The sequence below is a fragment of the Dermacentor variabilis genome, chromosome 6 (assembly GCF_050947875.1).
Source record: "Dermacentor variabilis isolate Ectoservices chromosome 6, ASM5094787v1, whole genome shotgun sequence".
NCBI classification, from domain to species: domain Eukaryota; kingdom Metazoa; phylum Arthropoda; class Arachnida; order Ixodida; family Ixodidae; genus Dermacentor; species Dermacentor variabilis.
The window spans coordinates 189,737,306-189,751,280 of record NC_134573.1 but is presented as its reverse complement, the minus strand read 5'-3'; the positions used below and the strand labels follow the sequence as shown (position 1 = coordinate 189,751,280).

At 41.9% G+C, this 13,975-nt stretch overlaps 1 protein-coding gene across 1 annotated transcript in view; it reads right to left on the bottom strand.

The window, feature by feature from the left end:
* The window catches only part of LOC142586394 (uncharacterized), a 26,346-nt gene extending 12,371 nt beyond the window's left edge, over positions 1 to 13,975 (bottom strand). Inside the window, exon 1 of the mRNA XM_075697641.1 lies at positions 11,130 to 13,975. Within this exon, the coding sequence (XP_075553756.1) occupies positions 11,130 to 11,235 (106 nt within the window). The 5' untranslated portion in view covers positions 11,236 to 13,975. The remainder of the gene's footprint in view (positions 1 to 11,129) is intronic.

The following is a 13,975-nucleotide window of genomic DNA, read 5'->3' as shown; positions in this document are numbered from 1 at the left end:
CTCATCCAAACCAAAATAAACTCTTTAAAGCAGTAAAACACAACACTGAGGTGTCGTGCGCGGGCTGAGAGTATGTCAGGACAGTTTAGGTTGACATACGAGCTGTTGAGAGAGAATCTCAATTGTGACAAAAGTTTCTATCGGTTGATTTCTATTTCTGTCGGTTGATAGAAATGTCTCATATTCGAAAATATTTGCTTCTGTATGCATCTCCTTTTTATTCGTATTTGAGAATATCCAACTCGATTTGCAATTTTTTCAAAGACATTTTATTTGCTGTGCATTTTACTAACCCCTCCCTTCTATTCTCTTTTTGAATAACATAAACACTACTCCTTAGTATTCAAATTGGACGAAGTTGTTCTTTTTAATGATTTTTTTTTCATATGCTTACTAGAGAGTGACAGCATCGGGCGATATGGTTTCAGCCCACGGTCTTGACATAAAACGTAGTTCTGCATCGCTCAGGAAATTTTGCAGAGGCACTCGGGGAAAACCTGGAAAACTCTGGGAATTTGGAAATGTCAATTTGGTAGACACCCTGATTATGTGCAGCAAGATTCCCGGAGTGACGGGCCAATAATCTAAGTTACTGTACGGCTGAAGTCTGGCTTTGTATGCAGCTGAAATGTCTGATGTGAAGGTACTTTGGCATAGGCATAGCGTAAGACAAAGGACAGCCAAGACATGCTAGCCAGGCTGGGTTTGCTAGTTTGCGAAAGTACAAGCAAATGCGTGCAGAGGCTTGGCGTGTGTGCTAAACCACACTGCCATTGTGCAGCAGCGTGCCTCTTCATTTCCATTCTCTCCCATACAACATTGCAAAATCATTGCAAAAACATCACAAAATTGCTGCTAAACTTGCTCTGGTGATGTTTGTTAAGACAGCTCAGAAAAATGTGGCAAATGTGAATAAATCTAAGGTTATGCATCACTATAGAATTACTCATCATTTATCAAGCTTGGATTTACCCAAAAGTCTGCAGTAACATTACTTATGAGCAAAGCAAACACAAGAGTCATATGGGCTTATTAACCCAACTTGAGGCCATTAAAGGGGTGTATATAAAGTTCACTGGGAAATTTGTCATGTGGCAGCTTATAATAAGTGCAAGTAAAGAAGACGTCTTGCGATGGTATGGCTGCAAGTTACAGGTGGTGTATAAAACAGACCAAAAACTTCTGTTTTTTCTCCCGCATTCTCGGGCTACAAGGAGATATCCTATTCGGAAGTAGAAAGGTTATGTTACAGCTGCCAACTACAGCACCTGGCCCGGACGGCATATAACAAATGCAGTGTTAAAGATTTTCTTTCAAGAAGCTCCACGTGAGCTTCTGAAGTTGCTAAACTACTCTATTAGTAATGCATGGATTCCACAAGAATGGAAGATCGGCAAAATTATTCCGTTACTTAAAAAACAAGGGGCAGGGTATGCTATCGACAACATCAGACCAATTGCGTTGACATCAAACATAGCGAAACTTATTGAAAGAGTGCTTCTCGGACATATAATAGAGTTTATTGACGACATTCGTTTGTTAAGTCCGTTTCAAATTGAATTTCGATCTGGCTATTCAATATGGCATGTGCATGTAGACCTTGAAAGTCGCATTAACATCGCCAGACAGAAAAAACAATATGTGGCTCTAGTTACCTTAGATATATGTAAAGCATATGACAGCATTGAACATGCCATTTTAACAAATCGGTTACAGAGCCACTGCTTTCCAGGTTATGATGTAGCATGAGTGCATGAATCTTTAAAAGACAGGGAGTTCTATTGTTTTCGAGGCGGCTATTCTTCTAGCAAACATAAGCAAACAAGAGGTGTGCCTCAGAGATCCGTACTTTCACCAATATTATTTAATATTTTACTGAGCAGAATCCTCGTTCACCAAGGTGTCAGTACATACGTTTATGCTGATGACATTGCCTTTTTTGGTATGGCTAGCGACATATACTCTCGTTACGAAATACTGCAGTCGTATCTAAGGAAACTGGAAGGCTGGCTGGATAGCTTACACTTAAACCTGAATGCTAATAAGTGTGCTATCCTTGTTTTTCCCGTTAAAGACCCAGTATACATATCGCTTAACTATCATCTCGAAGATATCCCACAAGTACAGTCACTAAAATACCTTGGAGTTATTTACAACGGAAATCTTAACTGGCGGCCGCATATTGAATATATTGCGACAAAAGGAGCTCGTTCAATGGGCATTTTGCGCAAGTTGAGCAATCGAAGAACAAGTATAGGAAGAAAATCCCTCTTGATGGTATATAAGATGTATGTTCGTCCGGTGTTAGAATTTGGATGCGTGTTATTCTCAGGTGTTCCAGCATACAAGCTTCGGCCGCTAGTTTTGTTGGAACGAGAGGCGCTACGTCTGTGCTTAGGCCTCCCAAAATACGTTTCGAATGCCGTATTATACCTGGAGGCAAGAATCCCACCCATATTATGGCGATGTCACCTTCTGACCGTTCAGACTTTCTTAAGGCTATATGAATCCCCATTAAACCGTCTTCAAGTTATTTTCCTCTCTGATCCAGAATTATCTTTTCCTATTCATTGGCCCAGGTTTCATAGACAACAGATTATATTTGTGCAAACATTACTTGAACCACTAAATGTGCAAATTCGCGAAGTGCTTCATAATAATACGCATTCAAATTACCCAGAGATCAGGTTCGATGACATTTTTCCAAACCACGCGAAACTACTCCCTTACGGCATCTTAAACGCCATGTTGCAAGACCACCTAAGCACCCTAGAAACAAACATTATCATTGCAACAGATGCCTCACAGTGCGAGGAAAAAGCTGGCATTGGAATATTTTGTCCTGCACTCGACTGGTCTTTTTCTTTAAGATTACCTGATTTTGTGCCTATTTTTCTGGCCGAGTTGTTAGCAATAATCCCAGCTTTACGTAAATTAGACCCAATGATTACAACGGCTGCCATTCTGACCGACTCCCTTTCTGTATGCTCTCGCCTTACCGCTACTAATGAGTCACCCATGCTAAAGCTCTTCCACTTACTAGATCCTGCCCATGTGCAACGTGTTCATTTATTTGGGTGCCTGGCGATAAGGGTTTGTTTTTTAATGAAACTGCTGATTCACTGGCAAATGCATCACTATCCAGCCCTGTTCTTCCTATTCTACCAGTGACAGCACAGATCATGGCGGAAAGATTTCGGATGCGATCAATAAGATTAGCCTTATCAAACCCACATTCGACTGCTTCTCCAGAGTATAAGCACCTGGCATTTCCCTGGCATAGCGAGTCCTGTGACACAAAGATGCTTGAGGTCTGCCTCATCAAATTACGCTGCTGCATTCCCTCACTGAATTACTATTTACACACGTCGGGTTTGGTTCCCTCCCCCCTCTGTTCTTTTTGTAATGAGGAAGAGACTATACACCACTTTCTTCTATCTTGTCGCCGCTTTACTGCGGTAAGACAAAGATGGTTGGAAATACCTTTTCGAAGAATTGGCCTGGACTTGACAGAACCTGCAATTCTTTCGTTTCGAGCGTCCACTTTGGGATTCAGCCACAGGGATGCATGCTTCGCTGTCCGAAAATTTCTTACGAAATCTAAATGAATGCTCTGCTAAATTCTTTTCTTTTTGTTCTTACTTTTAAATTAACTATTACTCAGTCAATATGACCTTCCTGATTTTATTTAACAGGTAATTCTGCGCTATTCAGTGCTATTTCAATAGCTATTAGGAAATTTATGCTCCATAATAATTTCGAATAATCCACCCATTTCTTGGCCAATCCCCCATCGTGGGTAGGAGCCACACGCATCACAGGCTACAACAACAACAATAACAGATTATTAATGTCCTGATTAGCCAATACCAGTGGGTGTTTCGAAGTCGGCTGTTGACTATCCTCACCTTTGGTGTTCTAAATTTTATGAAGTAGAACAATTTCTGCTTTTTCAATGCATTTGAGCTCACGCATAGCGTGCTTTGCTTTATAAAGGCAAGTAGCTCTATTTTTGTGTATCAAAGCATTGTCTTTGAGATTATGCAAAAATGGAATGCTGAAATCCCAGATGCTATGCAAAATGCGATGCACAGCGAGAATTTTGCCACAGTAGTATGAAATTGTGCAGTGTTTAACAATTATGTAATGCTTTCATATATCACCTCCTGACCTGCTTCACTACTGCACGCAAGCCCTGGCACCTATGTAAAGCCCTTTCTACATTTATTCCCCTTTTTTTTTGTGCTAACTCTCATTGGTTTCCATTACTCTGAGTAAGTCATCACAGGGAATTGCGATGTTGGCACTACAAGAAATCGCAAGTGTAGTGGATTCTGTGCTTTGAACAGACAAGAACACACATCTCTTTTGTTCAAACAAATTTATAGCACACTAAAGGTTTTTGAGGCCGTGTGGTTGCAGTATGTGCCTGGCATCTGACTCTTATTATACCTTGAATGTAGACACATTTTCAGTCATGTTGCTGTCTTCAATACTTCCAGCATAGTAACCAAGATTAGTCGAAATAAGCAGTGAAATACAGTAGAACCTCGTTCGTACGTTTTAGAATAAAAGGTGAGGAATATGCACCAACCGGGAAAACGTATGACCGGATGTAACTAAAAAATTGGATGGACTCAACTGCACTTGACATCTACGTAATGCGAACCGTTGAATCATGCAGCACGAGATGCCGATGCGCGTCGAGCTGATGGGGCTCCGTCGACCCGAGATGTGTTTTGTTTTCCTATTGTGTAGTGTTTTGAGACAGCGATCGGAAACGAAACAAAATCGAGCTGGTGGGTGCCACCAGAATAAAATGTGGTGCTAAAAGCATGCAGTACGCTTCCAATGGCACCACGCCCCACGTGCTGTAAAACAGATGGATGAAGATGTTTATCACAATAGGGTTGGCGGCGATAGCTGTGAATGCGGCGTGCGACGACTCGCGAAGAAATTTGGTGATACTGGAATAAGAAACAGAGTGCGCGCCGCCGTTTTCACGTGAGACAGACGGGCAAGTGCATATATTGCAGTGCAGCTTCCGCGGTGGCGGGCAGCTACTATTCTAGATCGTGCGCGCCTCGTGCATTTGCTTGTTTACATGGGATTTAGTGGCTGGAAAACGTATCATAAGATCGCAGTTGGGCGATGTACTGAACGTTGGTGCGAAAAGATAGTGTTTTCTGGGAACATATGAACACGTAAAAAATGTGCGTAACTTTCCTGGGTCTTTTTTTTTTTTGTTATCGATCGCAAACGCTGGTACTGGGAAATTGTACGTAATGGGATCGTATCAATGATGTTCTACAGTATTTATTAAATATCTTTGCACACTGGAACAAGGCTGCATGGTTGAATTGTTGTTCATCAATGTAAATGAAATATGAGGGTCGTTTGATAAGTATGGTAAAAATACAAGACATGGCGCTACAATTCTGTTTTCTTCAAGGTGGCGCACGAGAAGCACCCTTTATATGATGGCAGAACTTGTTTACGCTGGTAGCGACAGTTCTTTATTCTATGGTAAGCTACTGACAGCCTTAGGCACTGAGCTGTGCGGTGATTCCTGCCAAAAACGAAAAAGGTGAATTTCGAGCAGTGATCAAACATATTTATTTAAAACACTGGATGGCTGCCCAAATTAAAGTCGATCTGAAGGAAGCTCATGGAGACTCAGCACCATCGCTGAAGACCATTTACTAATGGATAAATAAATTCAAATGTGGCTGAACTTCGATGTAAGATGAAGTACATCCTGGGTGTCCAGTGGACATCACCACGCCAGACATATGGTATCGAAAATTCATGGAATTGTCATGGAAGACTGCCAAGTGAAGGTACATGAGATAGCTGAAATTGTAGGCATCTCGGCGGAGAGTTCACAATATTCTTCACGAGAAATTGCAGATGTAGAAGGTCTGTGCACGTTAATTGGGTACCGCGACTGCTGACGATTGACCAAAGCCGCATGAGGGCAGACATCTCGAAGCAGTGTTTAAAGGTGCTTGATCGCAATCTGCGTAACTTTTGGTGTCGATTTGTGGCAGTTGACGAGATGCGGATACGTGATTACACTCCAGAGTCTAAACAGCAGTCAAAGCAATGGACTGGGCCTGAAGAAGGTGCTCCAAAAAAGGCAAACACTGTTTGTCCAGCTGGAAAGGTGATGGCGACCTTCTTTTGGGATCCACATCTTTGCAAACTACTTACAAAATAGCAAAATGATAACAGGACCATATTATGCAACATTCCCAGATCAACTGAAAAAATTATTGCGCACTAAACCATCTGGGTTAGCATGGAAAGCACTCCTTTTTCATCAAGACAATGCTCCGTCCCACAGATCACTTGATGAAATGGCCAAATTGCATGAGTTTGGCTTCGAGGTTGTGCCTCATCCACCCTATTCTCCAGATTTGGCCCCACACAACTTTTTTCCTTTTTCCAAACATGAAGACTTGGCTGGGTGGAAAGAAATTTTCTTCAGATGAAGAGGTTATCTCAGTGGTAAATGTCTAATTCAAGGGCCTCGAGCCACTCTTTTTTTCTGGAAGGGAACTATGTTGAAAAATAAAATATTGTTTTCTGCAAACATGGCATCTTTAATTGCTTTTTACCGCACTTATCAAACGACCCTCGCTGAAAAATTTCACGTCAGAACTGCAATAAATCTATCTTGATTCAAAACTTGTACATGTGCATTTGCAGGTTTTCTTATACAAATTACTCATCAATAACAATAGTTTTGCTTTTCATGATAAATTTTAGGAACTTGTCAGTGCAATATAAAACTTTTTTCTTGCCAGACATAATGGTGAAAACACAGGAACAAGCAGATTGTGGCAAGTATGTAGCAACCAATGAGTGCTATCTTGGGCTGTGGTGTGGATCCTCTCTTAACCCCTCAAGCTGTCCAAAACAGCTTTTTTTAGCTTTGTTGCTGTTTGCTGAAAATAAATTCAAATTCATACCAAGAATGCCTGTGGACTGACACCGAGTATTTGCACCTATTTTGTTACACTTCATGCGTCAATACCACATGCTATAAAGATGAGTCTGACATTGTGGACCAAGACTCAGACAACTTTTTCTTCTCTAATCAACACGGATTCAGAAAATATTTTTTCTTGCGACACGCAATTATTGGAATTTACCACCAACTTACACTTCAGCATGGATGCCAATAAACGAACTGATTGCATGTTCCTTGATTTTTCTAAAGCTTTTGATCGCGTAGCTCATGGTCGACTAATATCCAAATTATCAGCCCTTAGACTAGACTCACTTACATTAACTTGGATCCGGAATTTACTTTTTCACCGTCAACAGTTCACAGAGGTTAATAACTTCTCCTCTCCCCGTTGCCATGTATCTTCCGGTGTTCCTCAGGGAAGTGTTCTAGGGCCTCTTTTATTTTTGATCTATATTAATGACCTACCGCTTAACATATCATCATGCATGCGCTTATTTGCGGATGATTGTATCATATATCGTACAATTACGGATGTCGCAGACCATGTCACTCTGCAAGATGACCTTAACATTATTTCCCTTTGGTGCAAAATCTGGCTTATGTCCCTTAACCTATCCAAATGCAGGCTCATAACCTTCAGTCGCAAATGCAATAATTCTAACTTTACATATGTCTTGGATAATATACCTGTATCCCAAGTTCCATCATATAAGTACTTAGGTGTGCATCTAACACATGATCTTTCCTGGGCCTTACACATCACTACCATTTGCGCCAAGGCTTCCAGAACTTTGAGTTACTTACGTCGTAATTTACGAAACTGCCCGACCAATGTCTGTAAACTTGCCTACCTAACATACGTCCGTCCTCAGCTAGAGTTCGCATCATAAATCTGGTCTCCTCATCAAAAATATCTAATTTCCATGATAGAAGCGATACAAAACCGTGCTGCTCGTTTCATCTCTCAAAAATACAGCCGTCATCTCAGCATAACTCAAATAAAAGCTGATAATACTCTCGAATCCTTAGACACCCGTCGTTCTGTTGCCATCGTTTGTTTGCTACACAAGTACATAAACTGCGCTTATCTTTCACTTTTATCTCTAGAATCCTCCGTGCGCATGTCCAATCGATTAAACAACTATCGCTCTTTCAAGCGCATCTACGGCCACATGCAAGCATTCAACTCATCGACAATGCCCAGAGCAATAACATTATGGAATGATCTTCCCAACGAAATCGTTTCAGTAACCAATCACGTATCGTTCCGCAACCAAGTGTATCAACTTTATACATCTTAAATACTGTAACTATGTTTCGTTGTGATTATGTGGGGGTGTATTGTTGTCATTTTTCTTTTTTTTGGTGTACCAGTTGTTGTCGTGCGCTTATTGCCTGCCCATTGAGCAGGCTGTCTCCCCCTTGTGTATCTTACATTCTTGCGTTATCGCGCCTTTGCAAACAATAACCTTTTTGTAACTATAGTGTACTTGTGTCATGTTACCCTTTCTTTTATTTATTTGTACTATGTAACCACATTGTATTGTTTGATCTGCGTTGCTTCTGTTAAACTTGTGTTTGATTCAATCGTCCCCCTTACTCAATGTTCCTGACGGAACCTGTAAGGAAACCTGAATAAAAAAAAAAAAAAAAAGATTGAAGCTTGAACTAGTTGACACCAGTGGCGTAGCTAGGTCGTCTGGCACCCGGGGCCCATAGGTCTTCTGTCACCCCCCTCCCCGGGTGTAGCTGGCGGAAAGAGGGGTGTCTTCAGACACATATGACACCCTCCCACCCCCCCTCTCTGGCCCCTTGCACCCGGGGCCCACGGCCCCCCAGCCCACCCTGTTACTACGCCACTGGTTGACACTGAGATTCTAATGCTGAGTGAAAAACATGGAACTTCACTTTGTTTACTTACATGTGTACATGTTACATGTATACACACACACTGCCAGGAATGCTCTTATGGTGCATAGGGGAAAGTGGTCACTGTCACAATTAGAGGCTAGAGGTGGTTGGTGGTAGTGGTGGTGGAAAACATTTATTAAAACTTGAGCCTTATATGCAACCTACGAATGGGTTGGTTCTAGATCTCGTAGTGCGGCTGTGAGCTTGTGAACCTCGGAGACTCTCAAAGCCCAGCCCACCAGCTACTGTTGTGCAGCCAGGTCGGAGCTGGACACTGCAATCTACCATCTCTCTAGGTCTGTTAATTGCCAATCGGATGGTGGTTGGAACTTGGAGCAAATGTGGAGAATATGATGGAAGTCTCCCCTGGGGGCACTGCATAGGGTGCATTCTGGTGAATATAGGCCTGTGTGTATTAGAGCTAAGTGAGCTGGGGATGTGCAGGATTAGAGCCGCCTCCAGGTCACTTGTTCTAGAGGAGCACATGTCTAACATGCACAAGGCAGTGAAAGGGCATTCAGAAATTAGAATGTGGGCCACTTTTTCAAACCACAGAAGTAATGCACAAGACATGCTTTTTGCCGCAAGTTAACACACACAAAAGGAAGACACATAAAGACAACACGGGCGGCACTTCCAACCGGTTTACGGCCGCCTGTGTCGCCTTTGTGTGTTTTCCTTTTGTGTGTGTTAACTTGCGGCAAAAAACATATGTCTTTCAGCAAGCACCAACTAGGCCAACAAGCAGTTCTAATGCACAAGAGTAGAGAAGTCGCACAGCTCTTTGTTTAAGCCAGAATTACGTCATTGGATGACAAGTTTGTAAGCACACTGTCCAGGGCTGTCTCCAATAAAGAATGCCCCTTCATGGACAAAGATAATCCAGGCTCCAGTGGCGACTTAAACAATACAATTTCATATTCTGCCCGTATTGTCATGCTTTTTTACTGCCTTTTCAATTTATTTATGCTGTGGCATGTGTGTGTGTGCATGTGTTGTGTAGCTAGATATATATATTGACCCTATTCGCAGAGTGGTTTGCTCTAGAGAAACAAGATGGCGCTTCTGGCACCGTGCCATCCATTGCCTTAATAAAAGCATATGAACATGAAACCATTACTTTGTCTGCCCTACTACTGTGCAATCAGCTGACGGAAATGCAACTGGGTGTTCATTAGCGCACTGTGCTCCATTCATGCTGCAAAATGTGGAACGGTAGAGGGAAGGTGGGTGCAGTGGTTGGCTGCGAAAATAGTGACTGCAATATTACAAAATGGAATGAATACGTGATTAAGTCCATGGACAGCTGCTACATAAGGAATGCCTGTGTTGCCAGCCACCATTCACGATGCATGGCTTTCCTTGCTGATAAAAAAATCCACACTTCTGCCAGTGTTATATAGTAAACTTTTAAAGAAAGGACTTCAAGCACAGAACATTGGCAAGAATGAGTGTCGCTTGTTATGCAGTGACAGAGAGAGTGGCACCGCTTCCTGGCATAGTACGTTTCTCGCACTCTTATCTACGTGCATCCAACCCAACGCATGTAAAGTTATGGTCACCATATCGCCCACGTATCAAGAAAAAACGAATGGGCTCACTGTTAAATCAATGCACTGAAGCCTGGATGACAGCGACTTACACAGGCTACACACGAATTTTCAAAGCAGAACGTTTCATGACAGTCTGCATGGTAAGCAAGTGACTAGCGATATGACATGCTTGCTACAAAGCTGTTACAAAGTACGGATCATCTATGTCTCTACGTTTCAAGCCTTTGTGCACAGCAAGGAAAAATCTTTCGGTATTGAGCACACCCATGAGCGATTATGCAGAAAATAAACAATCAAATAGTGACTGCACTGAATACCTTTTCGGAGTTCAACAAAACAGACTGGTGGGCTAGTTCGTATTGCATGTTAATAGTTTTTAGCGCAACGAAATGCACAACATGAGAGAAGGCACACAGGACACAGTGCTGTGTCCTGTGTGCCATTAGCTATTAACTACTAATTTTACTATTACTATTAGCTTTACGGAGTCAGCTGGAAACATGACAAGCTGCTGCTTCAAAGTGATTGCCAAATAAAGAATGAAGAGCAAGGCCACTGATGCTGATTTAATTCAAAAGCAGAAAGTCGGGACAGCTTGGAATATATTTCTAGCCTTGCTTTTAGTACAAGCACCATATACGCTGCTTGCGCTGTTTACACATGGTGTAATGAGCACCGAAAGTGCTTACCTGTACATGTCCTCTGAAGCTGAGGCCAAAGCTTTATGTCGTCCACCCAATCACCATCTACAATATCTGCAGTAACAGAGATTGCTGAGCTGCACCAGGGTGTCATGCAAATCCATTGTAAACAGATGCAACGAAGGCAGCCGAGGCAAGCAATGGACGTGCCACCACGTGATCAAACATGGCGGTGCCCATGAGAGCTCCGTGAAAACAGTCAATACACATATGCATATGAGCAAATAAAGTGAAGTTGTTAGTCAGCGGCTGTGTGTGTCTTATGTGCTCCTTCCATCCATGTTTTTTTGCACTACTCTACCATTCTTAATATCATCATGGCTGTGTTCCCAGTCCTAATAATATAGCAAGTGCGCTAAAGCCTGTGCATTTATACAGATTCCTCGTGTAGCGATACGGCACAATGTGGTGCCATCTAATTTGTTGTGCCACATGCACAATACCTTCTTTAATGTAGAGGCTCATGCATTATACCGCAGCCTTTACTGGCAGCTCCCTGAGCAAATGCAACTTAGCCAGTGCATTTTTAGAAATAAAATGATGCTTTCCCAATCTTCGCTGCTGCACGTGGCAATGGCTACTTCCACCAGTTCAAGTCAGTCATGTATTGCATCATCAGTTGTCCTCACAACTGTGCAAACATGTACAAATTTGATGACAGTTTCAATAACAGCATCACGAACTATCAGCACTAAGATACACTGATTCACTTCATCTGTTGTTTGCAGTCGTGAGCTTGTGTACCATCCTTGTTTTGATTATCTGCATTATTTCTCAACAAATAAATTTTCCACTTGTATAAAGCAGACTTTAAATGTAAATTCTCTCGCCAAATAATAAATTACATCCTACTGTGCAAACAATAAAAAAAAGGCATTTTAAAGTTATATTTTAAGGTTACCCCTTTTAGTACTGTACACTGTTTCTCGTGGGAAAGTATTGTATCAAGTGCATTTGTTGAAGATAGCATACACACTCAGCTAATCTACAATGAAGTTTATGTTCACTTACAGTGTAATGGTGGGTTCACTCCATACTTCAAGAAGAAATGTTTTCTTCAAGAACAGAAAATAACAGTGACATGTTTACAAGGGTTGCACACAAGGCTATATTCACCAAAGATATTAAAATGTTTAGCCAGTTCAATATGTGCAGCAATGAAAGATTGTAAAGATGCATGTGGGTTTCTAAAGGAGCAGCAAAGATAGCTGTACGCAGTGGTCCTCAACACTCAGTCATTACAAGGACAGCAAGGTACCAGCTTGGGTCATGTTCCATACTGAAAACAGTGCAAAAGACATGAGTGACAATGACATGGGTAACATGACAACACAGTTTCTCAATCGTATGTGCCTTTTGCCCTGTTTCAGTAGTGATTACTGGGGCAACTGAGATTTTTCATATACAAGCACTCCACATCATTACATACAAATGAATGGCCAGCAGTGCTGATTTATACTCTCATACAGTTTGACAAATTTTAATTTAGGGTGGTGAGCATTGTTTGTGAAACAACTTGCACAAAATGATAGCATCTCTTTGTTCTTGGAATTGTGAGTGCTGTAAATATGCCATTTTTCATAAATGAGCATTCCGTCACCTCAGCTGAACACTTATTTAGTTCAACTTGCAGCTCACGAAACACTGAAAGGTGAGCATGGGGAAATGCTGTGAACAGCCATGCCATCTGCTAGCGGAACAATTCAGGTTTTGCAACACTATCATCAACAGTGTTGCTAATAACAGTGCCTGTGCCAGTGGACAATGGCTTCACTGTTCTGTAGAACATCGCCTCCTCCTTGCAGAAACCATGAAGGCGAGCAATATTCAGGTTTAATGGCAAACCACCTCTCAAGCTTTGTGATAAGTCAAGCTGTGAGACATTCTAAGCATATTCAACTGCTTTTCCTGTTGCCTTGCTTGGCCAAGAATATGGGAAAAAGAAAGCCAACGTACGCAGACGGGAAATAGTAAATGATGTAAGTTTCACCATACTCTGTGATAATGATTGTCCTTAGAACATCACTTGCCTGGAAGCCTTTTGCAGTTGTGAAATGGAATCCACTGGGCTAGCGCAGTAAAGTGTGCACTATTAGAGATCAATATATGAGTGGCATTCTTTGGTGCAAAATTGAAGCTCAGTTTTCTCTGCTCTCACCATGCACAAATAAAAGAGTAGGCAAAACATGCAACAAACATTTCCCTGAACATGCGTAGCCTGAATAAAGCATAGAGAATGCATGATTCACGATTGGAATCCCTAGCTACTTACTAGAGCTTTGTGTCTGGGGTCCCTCTCAAATCTTGGGACGATAAAGTGTGATTCTGATACTTTGAGGATCTTGTCACTCCCTCCTCAGCCTGCAGATGGCAAAGGCTAGTGTGTTACTAGCATGTACTTGATATTGGCCTCTGGAGCACAAACATCACAAGCCACATGCTGCAGCATACAAGGCTGGGCTGAGACCTACACAAATGTAATGTGAGCACTGCACATTAAAAGAATAAGCGCTACCCGGAGTTTCAAATCATCTGAGCGATACGAGTGAGAGCTGGCCTAGTTAGTTCTGGTCGAGACCATAGGTTGAAACAAACAATCAGTTGTAAGTGTAACATTCGTATTCTTTTTGCTCATCCTTGTTACAACAAAGTTTAGCTGACCTGGCTAAGTCACCGTCATCTTAGCAACATGTGCTGCAGTTGGTGAAAAGGAAACTTGACAGAGGGCACAGCAATATCATAGCCAATGCTGTGCTTCAGTTCTTCCAATATTCTTTGTCCCTTTTCTGTAAACACAATTGCTTAAAGTATTCTTTTCACCAAGAAATACCAAG